Raw genomic sequence first — 19934 nt, 5'->3', positions numbered from 1 at the left:
TATTCAGTATTTCATATTAAACAGAAATCATTTACCAACTGAACAGAATCAATATGGAAATAAAATCACAGTTCAGTGAAGTTCCCTGGTTTTCCAGACTTACACTATTTATGGCCAAGACTGTAAACAGATCAAGGTTAAAGAAAATAAGTGGAATAAGCTGCTTTAGAGCCTGAACTTGAATAACATACTTAATCTCATGAATTAGTTGTCCACAAATTTTGTTGTATTATTTATACTGAGACAACTAAACAGCAGGATCAAAACATGATGAGCATGTTCCACACATTCAAAAATGAAATGTCTTTGAGTCACATTTCACACTGATACAACAAAAGCACTTAAATAAACAATTGGAATTATATATACAATAAGCTTTAAAAATACAGTTAATATTAATTGAATGGATAATCCCTCTGCCCTTCTCCTTTTTAAGTTGAAGAAAAATAAATTACTATGATTATTTTCATTTTGAATTTTTAACTTTCAGTACCTGCATGCAACAGCTGGTTTTAATACTGAAAAAACATCTAAGGTAGCCTTACTAAAGACGTGGTCTGCTTCTGTCAATTTAAGACCAATAGCTGAACTTGCTCAAAAAGAATCCTAGAATGCATTTTTTGGATGTTGTTTTTCCATGTAACACTTTTGAGTACCTTATTATTATTTATTAATTATTTATTATACTTTAAAATATGACTTTCTAAAAGAGTTTTTTCCCACTGTCACTAAATGCAAATATTTAAATTTGCTTTAGTTGAAGTAATTTGAAACTATATTTCAAATTCAGCAAAGTAGTGTAAATAATAGGTCAAACCATACATGGAAAAGACATACATTCTTTTTACAGGATAATATATTTTAAATAACACTGGATTCCATCAAAGAGGAATTGTAGAATGAAAAAAAATACCACATTTACTAAAATGAAGTATTTCTATCTTTCGTTAAGTAACATTATTAATTTATACAGGTTAGAGCAACATCGTTGTCAATTTGATTTATTTGTGTATAAAATGAAGAATAGGAGCTGTTTTGCTGATGTTCATAATAAGTAACATTATTATTTTCTATCTGAATAATTAATGATACATATTATTGTGCAAAAGTTTGTATTTTCATAAATGCTCTGTGGAATTGTCCATATATTTTCTATAAGCTCAGTTCACATGACTGAAAATGTGTATGAATATAGGTAGAGCACTAATGAATATAGGAGCAACAATACAAATTCCTGTAATACGTATTTATTCTGTGGATCACAGGAACAATAAAGAAACTAAATTTATCTGAACTGTTTGGTGTTTGCCACCGACATCAATGGCAATAGGATGAAGTTCAGGATTTCCCACTTTTAAAACTGAGCTGGCAAGATTAGATTCACTACTTCCATAGTCCAGAAGAGCCAGGAGGCCTTTAGGAAGAGCTTCCAAAGATACTGAAGACCTGGGAAAGAAGGTGGGGAGAGGAGTGGGAGAGGTGAGAACTAGACATATACTAGAACTGTCTCAGCCCTCAACAGGGTTTAAACTCCCTCTGGATGGCATCTCTTCCCTCCAGCGGGTCAACCACACCACACAGCTTGGTATCAGCAGCAAAGTTGCTGAGAGTGCACTTGATCCCACTGTCCATGTTGTTGATTAAACAGCACTGGCCGCAATACCGAACCCCAGGTAATGTCACTCGTCACTGGTCTCCACTTGGACATCGAGCCATTGACCGCAACTCTATGAGTGTGACCACCCAGCCAATTCCTTATCCAGTGAGTGGTCCATCTGTCAAATCCATGTCTCTCCAATTTAGAGACAAGGATGTCATGTGGGACAACGTCAAATGTTTTGGACTAGTCTGATGTCAGTTGCTCTTCCCTTATCCGCCAACGCTGTAACCCCATCACAGAAGGCTATCAAATTTGTCAGGCATGATTTGCCCTTAGTGAAGCCATGTTGGCTGTCACCAATCACCTCATTTTTTCCCATGTACCTTAGCCTAGTTTCCAGGAGGATCGACTCCATGATCTTGCTGGGCAGAGGTGAGACTGACTGGCCTGTACTTCCTTGGGTCCTCCTTTTTTCCTTTTTTAAAAATGGGGGCTATGTTTCCCCTTTTCCAGTCCGTGGGATCTTCACTGGGCTGCCATGACTTCTCAAATATGATGGATAGTGGCCTAGCAATGTCCTCTGCCAGTTTCCTCAGGATCCGTCTCACCAGATCCCATGGACTTGTGCATCTTCAGGTTCCTTAGATGGTCTCAAACTTGATCTTCTTGCCAACTTGCCAACTGTATCCTGGACTGCATCAAAAGAAGTGTGGCCAGCAGGTCGAGGGAGGTGATTCTGCCCCTCTACTCTGCTCTCATGAGACCCCACCTGGAGTACTGCATTCAGCTCTGGATTCCCCAGCAACAGAAGGACATGGAGCTGATGGAGCGAGTCCAGAGGAGGGCCACAAAGATGATCTGAGGGCTGGAGCACCTCTGCTATGAAGACAGGCTGAGAGAGTTGGGGCTGTTCAGCCTGGAGAAGAGAAGGCTCCAGGGTGATCTTATTGCAGCCTTCCAGTACTTAAAGGGGGCCTACAGGAAAGCTGGAGAGGGACTTTTTACAAGGGCATGTAGTGATAGGACAAGACGCAATGGCTTTAAATTGAAAGAGGGTAGATTTAGATTAGATCTAAGGAAGAAATTTTTTACATTGAGGGTGGTGAGGCACTGGAACAGGTTACCCAGAGAAGTTGTAGATGGCCCATCCCTGGAAGTTTTCAAGGCCAGGCTGGATGAGGCTTTGGGCAACCTGGTGTAGTGGAGGGTTTCCCTGCCCATGGCAGGGAGGTTGGAACTAGATGATCTTTGAGGTCCCTTCCAACCCTAACCATTCTATGATTCTTCTACAGTGGGCAGTTCTTCATTCTCCCAGTCCCTGCCTTTGCCTTCTGTGACTTGGGCTGTGCGGCTGGAGCACTTGTCAGTGAAGACTGAGGCAAAGAAGTCATTGAGTACCTCAGCCTTCTCCATATCCTGGGTAACCAGGTCTCTCATTTCCTTCCATAGAGGGCCCACATCTTTCCTAGTCCTTTTATCACAGACGTACCTATAGAAGCTTTTCTTGTCCTTGATATCCCTGGCCAGATTTAACTCTGTCAGGGCTTTAGTTTTCCTAACCTGATCTCTGGTTGTTCAGACAATTTCTCTGTATTCCTCCCAGGCCACCTCTGCTTGCTTCCACCCTGTGGAGGCTTCCTTTTTGTGTTTGAGTTTGTCCAGGAGCTCTTTGTTCATCCATGCAGGCCTCCTGGTGTTTTTGCCTGACTTCCTCTTTGTTGGGATGCACCAGTCCCAAGCTTGGAGGAGGTGACCTTGAATATTAACCAGCTTTCTTGGGCCCCTCTTCCCTCCAGGGCTTTATCCCGTGTTACTCTACCAAGCTGATCTCTGAAGAGGCCAAAGTCTGCTCTCCTGAAATCCAGGGTAGTGAGCTTGCTGTGCACCCTGCTTGCTGTCCTAAGGATCATGAACTCCACCATTTCATGATCACTGCAGCCAAGGCTGCCCTTGAACTTCATATTCCCTATCAGACCCTCCTCGTGGGTGAGCAAAAGGTCCAGCATAGCACCTCTCCTCGTTGATTCCTCTGTCACTTTGATGATCATGTTTTTTGATGTATAATTGATGATAGTGTTTTGATTCAGAGTTTTAGTTCATTGACTAAAAACTGATTTTTTTTTTTCACAAAAATTAGGTTCAATTACTCTCTTGAAATTCATTAAGTGATCGATAGATGTTCCTAATTCACAGATGTACACAGGAAAAAAAATCCCAATTTACTAATGTATGTAAAATCAAGAGTTTTGATTATTGACTGCATCAAAGAATGAAGAGAAAATGTCTTTGAGAACATTCAGTACTAACAATAATCTAAAGAATTGCTAATCTTCTGTCAAAATCTTCTTTTCTGGAGGTTGAATGGTAATTTGTTTTGTTCTAAATTCTCCTTAGTGTTGCTTTCACAGTGACTATTGAAGTGATTTAATACTCAGATAAATCAATATGTTTGATAATTGCTCATATACTGTATGTGTTTATGATGCCAAAGAAGGCCTCTCTAGGTTTTTTCTCTTTCTCTACCCCGCTTTTCCACAAAATTAGATGTTTTTTTATGGAGCTAATACAGCACTATACTTTTGCTTTGTGGTATTCTGATTACAAGAGAAGAGATTTAGATGAACTCTTCACCACAGCTGGGAGTTTTAGGGTGTAAGAATATCTTTTTGCAGACTAATTTGAATTTGATTGTCGATTATTAAAGTGTAAGTATCCAGTGTATATAATAAACCTGCATTCATTTTGTAGGAAATCGTGTTGCAATACTGTAGCAATGCAAGACCTCCTAGGAGGGGATTTCTGCACTGGCCCAAGGGAAATGAAATGCTTGCAGCCAAGTCCCGCTCATGTCTCCTGTGTTCTTTAGTTTGATAACCAGGTTCTGATTTTGAGTATATCTTTCTGTACTATTTGGGAGCTGGAAGTGGTTAGTCTGTCCATTTTGTCTCATCTCTCCGAATCATCAAGATTTACTTGCTTTCCTTTGTCTCCCAGCCTCAGTGTCCTGAGAAGCTTAACATAGGTGCATTTATATACTCATTAATAAAGTTTCAGTTTTAAAAAAAAAATTCACTACAGTTTCAGTTGAAAAATATTTCCTAAGACCGGAGCCAGAAAGTATAACAATGTATTAAAGAGTGTCTGAGTTAAAGGAGAAAATTAGGGAGGAAAAGAACTAGCTCTTGGTTTTGTTTTTTTTTTTCTTTTGGGTTTTTTTACATGATTTTTTTGAAAGCCTAATGTATCAGGAATAATATATGAATTCATGGATCCCTTGCATTTTGAAAAAAACAACCAACAGGCAAATCCTAACAACTGTAAACCAAAGCAAGCAAGCAAGCAGGCAAAACCAAGTAAATTAATATTCTGGCCATTTATTTTAATATTTAAAGTATGAGTTTCTATACCGCTTTCAATTTTCTGCTTCATTCTCCTCTAAGCTGGTACAAATCAACGAAAGAAAATAGAATCCAAAAATAAGAAAATAACTAATAAAGTATTATGCAAAAGTATAAAAGAAGTTATAGAATATTGATAGTTAAGGACTTCTTTCCTTCCAATAGATAGGGAGAGCCTGTCTTTGCAACATAAATAACATGTCTATTATGGAAGAGCTATTGTTCATGAAGTTAAAATAATTACTTTTAATTGGAAAAATTAGAGTAACTTTCATAGCTGGAAGTTGCCTTCTGTAGAAAAGAATATCTGTAGACTTCTGAGCAGATTAAAAAAAAAAAACGAAACTTCATTTTTTGCTTCTTTGCACCCAAGAAAGTATTTCAATCCAGTTCTTCCAAGAAATTAAATTGCAGGGAGAGGTGAACTACGCTCACTGCCGAACACAATGTGACACACAAATAATTCTGTATGCATGCAGTATTGCTTATGGGAAAACAACTGTTTAAATTTACGAGCCAATTAATCATTCAAACATACACAATGAAAAAGAGACCAGTCTGCAACACCAGTTTTCTGTTGGTAATAAAATACAGATTCAGTAGTAAAGAATTCTCAAAAAGCATATGTTAAACATAGTATGTCATTTTATTGATGTAGATAATGAAAAATGTCAGTATGAAGAACCCTTTTTACTTATTCGTTTCAGATTATTTTCTTTAAACTGCAGCTCTTGATTCTAAGGTATGAAGTGAAGGGAAAATATTGTTTATCAATGACTGTTTAACACTGTATTAGAAGCTGAGGAAAACAGATGGTAGTTCAGGACTCATAATCTTGTGTCTTACAAGTTGTAACATTAATGATTGAAAACTGTGTTACAGAATACAAAAATAGGTACAGAATTTCTTCCACAAAGGATACAGTCAGCTTCAAATGTAGTCAGTTAGCAAAAAACCTGCAGGTACTCAATATACCTCTGGTATCCAATTTCTGGGCTTTGGCGTTTTTTCCTTTTTTTTTTTTTTTTTTTTTTGTAGATTAACAGTCATATTTTTCTACTTTGAAACAAAAAAACAAAAAGTCTCCTTTACTGTTTCATGAACAGTCCATAATAGATTGTGAAACTGGTTACACAGGACACATAGTGAAGCTACGGTAAAATACAGAAAGATCACAAAAAATGGAAGCATCATTTATTAAACTTTTGGTTTATATATATGTAAATTATTTAAAAATATAATTGGTTAAAATGGGAGCTAAAATATCAGGCCAAGTAAAAAGAATGAACTTACCATCTCTTTAAAGGATATAATTGGATCTCACTAATCTTACATTTATATGAATCTAGACTAACTGACCTAAAGTCAATGAATATATACTTGTGAAAAAAGTAGTGCAAAATCAGACTATAACCTCAGTGTAATTACCACAGTAATACTGGAAGAAAAGATCTAATTGAAATGACAGAATAGTTATTAGTCTTTGAGACTGCCCTACATAAATTTCGTGACTGCTATAAAGATCAATCTGTAAAATTATTTTTATAAATTATATTGATATCAACATGACATTTTAAGTTCTTTTCAAGATAATTTGTCTCTTAATCACACTTCTTGCGGTGATCTTTAGATTATTTATACATCAAATTCTGACATTTCTTTACTTGCCCAGCCAAAAAAATAACTTTACAATTGTGCTTTATTTGCAGCATCTGGCGAGGACCAAATATAAACTGCACAGACAGTTCAGGTTATACTGCTTTACATCATGCAGCTTTAAATGGACACAAGTAAGTGCCTCATGTTTGGTTTTTACGTAGAATGGTATTTAACTGTGTAACTTAAAAATATGTAGCATTGCGATTTTCACAGAAGGTTGACAAACCCTGGCTTACTAAAATAATCTTATTTCCTTTGGGATATATAAATATAAGGATTTTTGACACTGTCATTTATATCAGCATGTAGTAATAAAAAATGGGAAATGCAGTTCAGAAGTTTTTGATTCTATAGTAGTTCTTCCAAACTCTTGCTTGATTTTGAGTAAGTTTATTATTGTTATTGCAAGTGGTGGCTCTAGTGCTTTTTTGCTGGTGGGAAATTACAGCAGAAAACTGTAGTATACTTGTGTGTGTATGTACAAATGTATAGTGCGTTGAATGTTTAAGGAAACAATATTGTGGAATAAAAGAATAATATAGATTAATCATTATCAAAGTAAAAAGGCATGGGAAAAATATTTAGTAGTTAGACACTTGAAAGCAGAAAAAAACCCAGCCGTTACCTTGCATGGGACCTTGTAGCTTTTACCTCCCTGCTGTCCATCCAAGTTACCACATGCATGTCTCGACAAGCTTGGGAAAAGCCTGCAAAACCCCCACTGAGGGGTACTGCACAGGCATATCAGTGCAGGTGGACTCTTTAAGGCATTGACATGTCAGTAAAAAAATGGAAACTGGCTAAATATTTTGTTACTGTACCTTGTAATTTGTTCTGTGTTACCTCTGTTATTATGTTGCTCCTTGCTACATGTTACTTCCATTGTGTTATGCTGCCATCTGCATATTGTTATTAAGGCAGAATAAGAAAGAAAGAGTTTAATGATTTCTATAAAGTTCTAGTGGGATGGACCCCACTGTAACCAAGGTAAGAGCTGCCCCTCTTAATGCAGTCCAGCTGTCTTGTTTTTAAACTGATGATGTTAACACTGCCTGGGTTTTCACTAAGGAAAATTTTAAGGTAAGGCTTTGGGTTATTCCTCTGTGGGAGCTAAGGAACTGATCAAAACCCAACTGATATAAGAGTGATTTGCACTAACTTTAACAGAATTTTGGACTGCCCATAAGATAACATATGAATCCATAGTACTTATATGTTTAGTTTACTCATTTCACAATTTTTGCATTCTTCCTTGGAAAAATTAAGACTTTAGGACGTCTTTAATTGTATTCTACAAACTTGCATATTTTCTTTAGATGAGATTAATCTTTTGGTGAATATAGGATATTCTTTTTCTGAACAAATAAGGGAAGTTAAAATACTGTTAAATAAGATATTGTGCATTTTCCAAAACTTCAGTCGTGTAGCAAGATTCAGAACCATCCATTAATATATTTCACCTCCGTGAAATTAAGTCTAAGTCCTTAATATGGTCTATTAAACTCAGCCTTTTTTAAAAAAGGAAGAAAATCCTATTTCTCTTGTTTATGGATCATTTCTTGTGCCCTTTGCACATTTTTGATTGACAAAAGCCCAAACCTTAACTTGCAAAGATTGCTGATTTTAAATAGACGAAAACTGGTTTTAGGATGTTTAATACTGACTATAAACCAATAGTTACCCAGTAAAGTAAAAATATTGCTGTATAAACACTGAATTTATCAGAGATTTCAAGTGAATCCTAGCAATATAAGCTATAAAATCCCAAAACATACAACAGCCAAAAACCTTTTTAGGCACAGTGTTGGCCAAACTTCTACTGAAGTTAGAGAGAACTTCAAGATATGGACTTATGTACTGCAGCAGATACAACTGCTGCTCTTGAAAAGGTCGCAATGGCCACTGGCTGCTATGACCCGTTACCCTCACAGCAGGGTTACTGACATCACATTTATAGCTTATCATAGTAAAGTAAATCGAAATACATCATGAGGTTTTTCATGATAAATCATGATGGTTCAGGATCTGCTGTCCAAGCCATCATGCTGATCCTGCTACAATAGTGGTAGCACTGTCAACAAGAGAATTGGACAGATGCCTGTGGTTGTAGTTTATTTGTCACCACAAATAACAAATAAATAGCTTTACACTTTGTTTCAGACTTGCAACTTGATATTTAAAATCAACATTGGGTACAATTTGTTGACATGAGAGCCTTCCCACTTAGGAGAAATTCTTGTCCTTTGAAAACTTCTGGGGTTCTAATTTTTCACACTTTACATTAGGATGAACTTGAGACATTTCAAAGTTTTTCAGGTAAACTGAGAACATAAGACTTAATGACCCAATCAATAATTTGTGGCTGGGATATTTGTTGAACACCTGTATTCAAGTTTCTGCTTGATCATTGTATGTGATGAATTCCCTCCTCCATAGTTATTCTGGGATAGTTATCTTTCGTTTTTGAAATTATTCTGCTTTATGTAAGTAATTAAGTCATATCTGGGGCAGGGACTTGAATCTCTGTCTCCCTAAGTAATTTCACTTAGCCCAGTAATGTTACTGGGCTAAGGACTCTCAGTCTTTTCCTCTTGGAGATTTATTTCTACAAAATGAAAAAGTTCTGACAGAGCACTAAAAAAGACTCACCCTAGAGAAGTGTGATAGGTCAGGGCATTCTTGAAGGAGGAAGGAGACCTAGGTTCTATTTTGTAGCTTGAATGTCACAACAGACTCTTCCCAATAGTTGCTATATATCATCACCAATAGAATTAAGTTGTGGAGGGTTTTTTTTCAGTTTTTTTTTTGTTTCCCCACGTTTCAATTTCTGTTTCCTTCAATTTGTGTACCTTTCAAACTTTCTCTAGCCTTCATTAGACCATCTATTGCAAGACCAACTATTATGACATAAGAAGTCTCTCAAACCTTATTAGTACTAAAATGTCTCAGGAGTTACTATTCTGTAACTTTTGGTGTAGCATAAGTCTTTATGTACTGGAGCTGCTCTTTCTTGGTTGTTTTTCTGTTATTTGACCTTGTCAGGACTAAGCAAAATCCAGCTTAAAGTCTCCCTTAAAGCTTAGATGTAATGACTCCAATATCTCTATGATTTCTTTTGGAGACGATTGAGAGTTTCCTTTGGCCTGGATGTATTCAATCCTTGCTTGCCGCGTTTTTCTCTCAATAGGCAATTAAATAAGTTTCCCTCAAGGCTGGGAGAACAATTACCTAAGGATTTACCTTCTGTCTTAATTTGTAGTCAAGGCCTTTGTTTATAGTCATAATATAGGCTGTACTGAGCTCCTTCCACACCCTCCCCCCGATTTTTTGTGTAAAATTGGTAAGAGCCGGTGTTTCCATATTCAGCAAAAATGTGCATCAAACTGCCCACACTGGATCATGATGATATTAACTTCATAACTAATGAGGCCTGACTGTGTGAAACTATGAGAAGACAAATGGAGAGATAAGACAGAATTGATTTACTTTTTGACATACTTGATAACCAATGATCATATCACATGGTTGATTTTTAAGTTTAACCTTTGTAGTTAAGTACAGGAGACTGTTTAAAAATCAAGGGAGCAATATGCCAGTTTACACTAATCTTTCATTTAATGTATGATAAGCCACACTGAAAATACTGAAAGGAATATGATAAGAATTAAAATAATGAAAATCACTTTTTCCTCACAGCTTTCAGGAAGCTGGGTGTCAAAATGAAAATAGAAGCAGTTATTCCAAAGAAGATAGTATATGTCTAACTAGATCATCATTACATTGTTCCAAAAGAACTCTTTGACATAATGCCTTAAAGAAGAAAACCTGTTACTTTTAAGCCTTAAGGCAAGAATTGTGTTGATAAAGCTACCCTTTTGCTTCTCTGCCTCCAGAACTCAGCAATGATGGGGATAGGAGTACTTAGTACTTCTCTGCCTTTAATGCCTGGAAGGCTTGTTTTGAGGGACATGCACGTGGCCTTGACTGGCAAATTCTAAGAATGATTCCATGGCCAGGTGATCCTGTTGAAAGAAACAGATTCAGAGAACTGATGATAATATTGTTGATTAGTATTCATACGAAGTAAGAATCATATACAATGAATAACATTTTGGCTATGTTTTACTATCTATTTTATTCTTAAAAAGGATTGGTCTTCATTTTTGTAGCAGCTTCACTTGAAATACAGTTTTTTTTTTCCGTTATTCAGGGTAAAAATTTTGGTAATATGTTCATTTTTTGTAATAAGTTCATGTAAAAAATTAATAAAACAAATTCCCATCAATTTTTAGATTTACTTCCTGTTTTCCAGGGATATAGTTCTCAAATTACTTCAGTATGAAGCATCAACTAATGTGGCAGATAATAAAGGTTATTTTCCTATTCACTTGGCTGCTTGGAGAGGAGATGTAGACATTGTGAAGATCCTTATCCATCATGGGCCATCACACTCCAGAGTGAATGAACAGGTGAACTGCTAAAAAATTTTTGTGTAGATCATCAGAAAAGAGCAGGACATATTCTTTAGGTCTGGCAAATTTATAGCCAAATTAAAAAAATAAATCTACTCTCCATTATTTTAGTAATTTCTCTGCAAGACTGATAAAATCTTCCAAAATATCCATACCAGATATATTTCTTCTGGATGAATACTGACCTAAAGGATATTAGATTTAAAAAGTATGAAAAAACCTTCTGCTTGGTTGTGAAAAATTGTATGAAGACATACTCTAACTATGCATTTTAAATATATTGATGTAAATTTGCATAAACTGTGTGTCTTTTTAACTTTATTAGATATTAAATTGCTGAAAAACTTTGAGATAAAATTAATATTCTTCGTATATTTTGAGTGTACTGTAAATGAACTGATATGCAGAGATGAATGACAAACCAGATGGACTACATGTATACATGTGCAGCAGAAAGGACATATAATACTAGGAAAAAATAATGAGAATATTATAGCGAGTAAGAGCAGGATAAATATGTTGCATTCTGTTGTCAAACATATGGCACACCTTCTGTTTTCATTCTGTATATTCTTATATGGTCCATTTGTAGCGTTAGCATTTAGAAGCAGAAAGAAAGAAGGCGATTAAAATCTGACACCATCTATAGTCAGCTGAACTGCTTGAGAACTGGAAGTAGGCTGTGAAACATGAGTAGTAACCATAAGCTATTGAATTTTCCAGGGTAATCAGGAAGTTATTGGAATATAAAGGCGAGAGTCAGTTCCAGATTCAGATCTAAATTTTAGTGTCTACATTGCCTGTATTTGCTCTGTTTTATTCCACAGAGGTCTACTCAGGAGCCAACAGGGTTGATCAGATGACCAAAAGTAAGGCAGGATTAATTTGCCTAAACACAGAAATCCAGTACCTTTTGAGGTGCTGCAGTAACTGAGACATCTGTGTGGGCCTGAAAGTGTGACAGAGGATGCTCAAAAATTTCCATGTTCTTGTGGAGTGGCTGATTGACTCCAGGTAGAGTACCCTACAGCACCTCAAATGGTGAAGTACAGTCTAACAAATGAATTGCACTCTCAGTGTCTACGTTAGTGTGGTCACAAGGCAAATTGTGAGAAAATAAGAAATGTTAGAGCTAAATTACAAACAGCCATTGTGAGATGCCATTCCTTGAATAATCTATTTGATATTTGAGGTTATACACTTAGCCATTGGAATCCATACAATAACTATGATAGGAATATCAAGTATTAGTGCAGGAAATACAGGAAAATAAAGTAATAAAATACACCCATGTGACAGTCTTATGGGAAATCCTATAATACCCTGCCTTATCCAAGAAAAAATACAAACACCAAAACTTGTCATGCTGTGGTTTGAGTTGCAGGTTAGGAGTTTCTCCAAGTTTCTCATTCTCATCAGCTGTTGCATATAGGATGAAACCAGTTGAATTGTAGGATTACCTTTTGTCAAGAAAGTTTTCTTTGGTTTTATTTCTGCAACAAAATAAAAAAAGCAACATTCTGATTGCATGTCATCCATTTGCTTGAAGACATTTGTACGCTACTGACAAAGAACTGGAAACCATGCAGGAACTTCAGAGATAGGGATAGTGAAAAAGATATTTCAGTAAGATCAGCAAGAGAAATGTAAATTCAAACCTAATTCTTCCCAATCCCACATATATATCCAAACTTCAAGAATATTCCCTAGCTCGATTATGTGTGCTGTCCAGTCTTTCTGGTTTGATCACTGAAGCAAATAAGCAAGGATGCATCTGATTCTGTATCCCACTGACTCAAAAAAGGTCTTGTCATTAGATCTCCTGCTACGCATTTTACGCATTTTGCCCAAAAACTTTATGATGGAAAATGTGTGAGCAATCCTCAGAAGAAATGTTGGACCTTAAGTCTCTTGAGGGAGTCTTGGTCATATTAAACTTTGAAGTTAAACTCATACATACACAGATCTTCTGACCTTGCAAATCCCCTGGTGTTCCACTCTAGACAGTGGCCAGTTATAGTAGGTGGACCACTTTGCTGAAACTGACTTATCTCTGCTAATTAGCACTCTCCACAGGAGAATATTGTCCATATCATGAAATGAGGGAAATGTCATGTTGATATAAAGCCATCTCCACCCATATATCCTCAGATAACACCAGAGTGGCATACTCACCCTAATACCTATTGCACATTCTTATGAGTCTGTAGGTTTCTGAGGCTTTTACTTACTTGCTGATAGGCTGTATAAGGCGAGTAGCTCATCATAGCTCTCATAGCTTCTCTCAGATCTGTGGAGCTGAAGCTACAGCTTATAAGATATCCTGGGCTATTTTTCTTCCTTCTTTTTTCTTCTGAGAGTTGAGGAGAAGGATAGCCATTTTTCCTGACATTTTTTCGTAACAGCAAATAATATACTCAAGTCAGACGTTTTTTCCCTGTATTTTTTTGGCAAGGATCACATTAGGAATTTATATGCTTTGAGTTTAAGAAAATAATTCTGTTCATTATTAAAAAATTGTTGCAACTAATTTGTAATACATCTTTGCTTGTTATCTATTTTTTATTAAAATTTGATGTAAAAGAAATACTTCTAAAAACGTAGGTGAAAGTAATGAACAACACAACAAAGAAGTAAATGAAAAGCTCGTGATGCGTAAATGCGTATTACATGAATTAATGGATTTAATATGGTATACTGTAATTTAACTGAACTGCATTCTACACATTTAAAATGCAGTTAACCAGAATCATAGGATCAAATCCAGACATATCCAGCATCTAAAGCTCTGAATGCCCCCTACTGTTCCTATTACATAAAATTGAAAAGAAAGGTGAACAGTTAAATGACAATTATTTTATGGGAGTAGTGGAATGTTGACTGGCAACTCTACACACAGAAAATGGTTACGGCATAACAATTATGTAAGAGTAATTGTATCACTGTTCAACACAGGTGTCTCAGTTGATACGCATGATGTATATGAGGCACAGGAGCGAGCTGTACCTGTGTGCCGGAATTCAAGCCGCCGGGGTAGAAAACCAGCTTGGATGACAAAGGAGATTTGGGAACATCTCAAAAGAAAAAGGGATATTTATAAGTCTTGGAAGAATGGGCAGGCATCCAGGAATCAATACAGGGAGGAAGTTAGGGCATGTAGGGAGATAATCAGGGGGGCAAAAGCCCAACTGGAACTTAGACTAGCCTGCTCCGTTAGGGACAACAAAAAGTCTTTCGATAAATATATTAATAACAAACGGAGGGCTAAAGATCACCTCCAGCCCCTACTGGACACAGCGGGTACGTTAGTCACTAGGGATGAGGACAAGGCTGAGGTCCTTAATGCCTTCTTTGCCTCAGTCTTTAATAATAAGGTTAGTAGTTCCCAGGTGAGCTGGCCTTCGGTGTCTGAGAGCAGGGAGGGAGAGCAAATCGAAGCTCCTGTGATCCAAGAGGAACGGGTCAAGGATCTGCTTCTTTGGCTGGATGCCCACAAGTCTATGGGGCCTGATGGTATCCACCCGAGAGTCCTGAGAGAGCTGGCGGATGTCATTGCCAAACCCCTGTCCATTATCTTTGGGCAGTCTTGGCTCACCGGGGAAGTTCCACTGGACTGGAGGCTGGTGGATGTTACCCCCGTTTACAAAAAAAGGTGGAAGGAGGATCCGGGGAACTACAGGCCTGTCAGTTTGACCTCAGTGGCGGGCAAAGTCATGGAACAGGTTATCCTGAGTGCTATTAATGAGCACATACAGGTTAACCAGGTGATCAGGCCCAGTCAACATGGGTTTATGAAAGGCAGGTCTTGCCAATCAAACCTGATCACCTTCTATGACAGGGTGACCCGCCTGGTTGAGGAGGGAAGGGCTGTGGATGTAGTTTTCCTTGACCTCAGTAAAGCCTTTGATACAGTTTCTCATAGTGTTCTGGTTGAGAAACTGATAACTGCTGGCCTGGATAGGCACACCCTCCTTTGGGTTAAAAACTGGCTGGATGGCCGGGCCCAAAGAGTGGTGGTAAATGGGGCTAAATCCGGCTGGAGGCCGGTCACCAGTGGGGTTCCCCAGGGCTCAGTGCTGGGTCCAGTTCTGTTTAACATCTTTATCAATGACCTGGATGAGGAGATTGAATGTACCCTCAGTAAATTTGCGGACGACACCAAGCTGGGAGGCTGTGTCAATCTGCTCGAGGGTAGGGAGGCCCTTCAGAGGGATTTGAACAGACTGGATCGTTGAGCTTTAATAAGGCCAAGTGCAGAGTCCTTCCATTGGGGTATAAAAACCCCAAGCATCGCTATAGGCTCGGAGAAGAGTGGCTGGAGAGCTGCCTGGCGGAGAAGGACCTGGGGGTGTTGGTTGACTACCGGCTTGATATGAGCCAACAGTGTGCCCAGGTGGCCAAAAAGGCCAATGGGATACTGGCGTGTATCAAGAATAGTGTAACCAGCAGGAACAGGGAAGTGATCCTGCCCCTGTACTCAGCACTGGGGAGGCCGCACCTGGAATATTGTGTCCAGTTTTGGGCCCCTCGCTTTAAGAGAGATATTGAGCTCCTGGAGCGGGTCCAAAGAAGGGCGACTAAACTGGTCGGAAAATAAAACTTATGAGGAGCGGCTGAGGGAGTTGAGGCTGTTTAGCCTGGAGAAGAGGAGGCTGAGGGGAGACCTGATTACAGCCTACAAATACTTGAGAAAAGATGGTGGGGAGGTAGGGGAAGGGCTCTTTACATTAGTGATGGGTGATAGGACAAGAGGAAATGGGTATAAGCTTAGTCAGGGGAGATTCAGGTTGGATGTTAGGAAGTATTTCTTCTCTGAAAGGGTTGTCAGCCACTGGAATAGGCTGCCCAGGGAGGTGGTTGAGTCCCCATCCCTGGATGCTTTTAAGAATAGGGTGGATGATCTGCTTAGCGATATGGTTTAATGGGGATTAGGGACGGTTGGACTCGATGATCTCTAAGGTCTTTTCCAACCTAGAAATCTATGAATCTATGAATCTATGTATGTTTTAAATTACAAAATACGGTGAAATTACAAAACATGTAAGTGTTCAAACTTCATTGGTGAAGACTTGAAAATATGTAAATTATAAATTGAATGAAGGTCAAATAGGTAGTATGAAATCAAGATTTGTTAGTAAATTAATACCAAATATAATAAAAAGATGTACTGTTAACAGTCAGACTGCTCTACATGATTGTTTACACAAAGACGTCTGGGTAGCACAAACGTTTATTATGACAACTCTCTTCATAAAATAACATAATTGATAAGAAATTCTAGTCTATGAAAGCAATAATAACAAATAACAGCCATATATAGTTCAATATGTAGTGTTCGGTATTAGTGAAATCACATGCAAAAAAGATGAATGACATTAAGAATAAATATCAAGTTCAAATTATATTTTTAATATATATTGACAATATGAATAGTAAAAAATTTACAGGAAAAAATGTGAACACTTCTGAAATTTCTTGGTGATGTTTTTCTCTGTTTTGAGATTCTGCCTGTTTTTTGCACATAGCGCTTCTTTTTCCTTACATTTTTTTTTAATGTACTGTAGAACGTTTTTTGTGCTTCAAATTGTAATTGTCAGAAAAAACACTCATGTTTCCTTAATGCAATTTGACACTTCTTCTGAAATGTGAAGGAAAAGAGTTCAGGATGCGTTCATAACGTGTAAATATCTAACATCTAACACATCTGCTGTCTTCCCCAAATCATCAAAACGAAGCACAAACATTCTATGCTTCTCTCAGTGACACCTCAGGGACTTCCAGAAGTACAATTCAGTTCCAAAGCAGCCTGCAAAACTGATCATTTTCGCATTCTACGTTTGATGTTCCCCTGCTCCCCTTAAATTACAGACTATGTGGATGAATTTCTGAATTTCCCTTGCAATTCTTATTATATCCTTTTTAGAAGAAAAATATGTGCAGAAGAAATCTTTTTGATTTGAGCTGATTGCAGCAATAAATTTGAAAAAAACATTTATTCAAAATAGTCAACCAGTTTACAAAATTACTTTTTTATTTTGTTTCCACTTATGTAAAGGTGAATTTAAATGGGAATTCAGTAGGTTTGATTTTGATTCACACTGGGTAATTTGCAGCAGAATTTTTCCCAGTAACTTTTACAAAAATTGTATTTTTGAAAAAAATATTACTGTCTAAATCCAAGTATTCTCTAAATTACAGGGCAATGATATCTTTATTTGTCATCATATTTTTCTTAGATGGTAAAGATGTTAATCAGAACATGTTCATACAATCATACTCAATGGTTTGAGTCAGAAGGGATCTTCAAATATCATCTAGTTCAACTCCCTTACCATGGACAGGGACGTCTTTTACTAGATCGGGTTGCTCAAAGTCCTGTCCAGCCTGTCCTTGAACACTTCCAGGGATGAGGCATCCACAACTTCTCTGGACAGCCTGTTCCAAAGTCTCACTGCCCTCATCATAAAAGAAGTCTTCCTTCTATCTAATCTAAGTCTTTCATTTTAAAACCAATGCCCTTTGTCCTGTCACTATAGGCCCTGGTAAAAAGTCTTTCTCCATCTTTCTTACAAGCCCCCTTTATATATTGAAAGGCTGCAATAAGGTCTCCCTGGAGGCTTCTCTTCTCTAAGCTGAACAACCCCGACTTTCTCAGTCGTTCTTTGTAGGAAACGTGTTCCAGCTGTAACAGGTCCATGTCTTTGCTTTGCTGGGAACCCCAGAGTCGAACGCAGTACATCAGGTAGGGTCTCACAAGACCAGAGCAGAGGGGGAGAACCACCTCATGGTGGCCAGCTCACCATGCTTCTTTTTATGCAGCCCAGGACATAGTTGGCTTTCTGGGCTACAGGCGAACATTGCCAGCTCATATCCAATTTTTCATCCACTAATGTCCCCAAGTCCTTCTCTACAGGGCTCCCAGTCATTTCATTACTGAGTCTGTACTGATATTGGGGATTGCTCTGACTCACGTGCAGGACCTTACACTTGGCTTTGTTAAACTTCATGGGATTCACACAGGCCCATTTCTCAAGCCTGTCAATGTACCTCTGGATGGCATCCCTTCTCTCTAGCAAATCAGCTGCACCACTCAGCTTGGTGTCATTCACAAACTTGCTGAGGGTGCACTCAATCCCATTATGTATGTCACTGATGATGATATTAAATAATATTAGTCCCAGTACAGACCCTAGGGGGACACCACTCGTTACTGGAATTTTCCTTAGAGATTAGAGTACAGAGGCTTAAACTGCACTGAGAAGGAAAAAATAGAAATGGAGCAGGGTAGCATCCAGTAAAGGAAAAACTCAATTAGGAATAGTAGGTCTTCAAAATCCCCTGATGTAGTTAGAGAAAGACATCCAGTGATATAATATACAGGGTGTTTTTTTAAATACCTAAGAGGTATGAATTCTCAGGTTTCTAAATTTTTGAATATAAGTAAAGTTGTGAATAATTTTTCATCTGTGTACCATTACAGTTACAGAAGAATGAAAAAGGAAAATATTTAGTCTTGTCTTAAATGCTTTGATTTTTAAATCAGTTTTGAAAGTATATCTGGAAATATTAGGGATGCCTAAATTTTAATGCTTGATTTTGTGTTTAAGAGAGTACTTGATGAGGACATTTATGGGCTTTTTATTTCTTTAATGACTTTCAAATTAGACAGGTTCATTGATGATGTGTGATGTCATTATCTATTTTCCCACATAAACTGTAAAAATCTGTGCACCATGTAAAAATCCATTCTCTTCCTTAAAGAGAACAGACAATGAGTCACAATGTTGTTCCCAAGACCTCTCCTCTTTCTTGGCTGTGTTTAGAGTTTTGTTGTAACATTGTTCAGCCTTTGCCCTAGACATTGAGGAAAGCACTTTAATTCCCATTGTAATTAAATACAGTGACATGCTACTTGCTGAATCAATCAATCAGGCAAATTTCCCTAGTCTTTTCAGAATGATCAACTTATATTAATGGAACTTGTCAGGAAAGTACCTTCCTGTTTTAAGTAGGAAGTAAGACTGTCCTGAGGTCATCGCTTTCTCTGTCTCGGATATATTGTCTTGCTCAGTTACTTGACATTGGGATTATGTGACAAAGACATGGCTTGGTGATTTAGGAAGTCTCTTTTTTAAAGTTCATCATGAAGATGCTTAGATAGTAAAGTAGTTGAGCATTCTTTGGAAAGGTCTGTAAAATCATTACTTGATAGTCATTTTGCTTGTACAGTAATTGCACAGAATTTAGGAGCTTTAAACTACACAACTACACAGTAGAAGTCCTGAATATACCCACTGTTTAATAATGACTTTACAAAGACCTATATAATATTAATGAGAGCCATTCATTCTCTTGGTATTTCCTGTACCTCTTCACTATCCGGCTGCCAAGGTAAAATAATTGTCTCTATAACATATTTGCTAATCTGTCCTCTAATGAATAGACCTTAAGAGATGTTCTAGATTTTGCAGTGGCATGCGTTCTCAGTAGCTAAATGATGTAGTACAGCCTGCAGTACTGGCCAGATGCAATGCTGTGGAGGCACAATGAAGTTTGGAGCAACAGAAATCTGAGTTCTGACTGTATGTGGAAGGAAACAGATTCAGAGAAAGGCTAGAAAATGTCAGGACCATGCCCCTGAGGAGACCCATGTAACAAATAATGAAAAGGAGGATTACAAAAGGTTAAAAGCTGAATCATAAGATGCCTTCCTTATTTTTAATGAGGTCCACTGAGTCATATGAATAACTACTTCTTTAAAATATTATTAATTATGAATATTAGGGACTTCTGTTTCATGCTAGA

At 37.5% G+C, this 19934-nt stretch overlaps 1 protein-coding gene across 6 annotated transcripts in view; it reads left to right on the top strand.

Annotated features, from left to right (window-relative positions):
• The window catches only part of ANKS1B (ankyrin repeat and sterile alpha motif domain containing 1B), a 476662-nt gene that overhangs the window by 54333 nt on the left and 402395 nt on the right, over positions 1-19934 (top strand). For all 6 annotated transcript variants that reach the window (XM_086610938.1, XM_086610942.1, XM_086610943.1 and 3 more), the window contains exons 2-3: positions 6708-6788; positions 10970-11126. In XM_086610938.1, coding sequence (XP_086467064.1) covers positions 6708-6788; positions 10970-11126 — 238 coding nt within the window. The remainder of the gene's footprint in view (positions 1-6707; positions 6789-10969; positions 11127-19934) is intronic.

The sequence above is a fragment of the Tauraco erythrolophus genome, chromosome 4, assembly GCF_009769465.1.
Source record: "Tauraco erythrolophus isolate bTauEry1 chromosome 4, bTauEry1.pri, whole genome shotgun sequence".
NCBI classification, from domain to species: Eukaryota; Metazoa; Chordata; class Aves; order Musophagiformes; family Musophagidae; genus Tauraco; species Tauraco erythrolophus.
The sequence above is the reverse complement of the archived record's forward strand: the minus strand, read 5'-3'. Positions and strand labels throughout refer to the sequence as shown.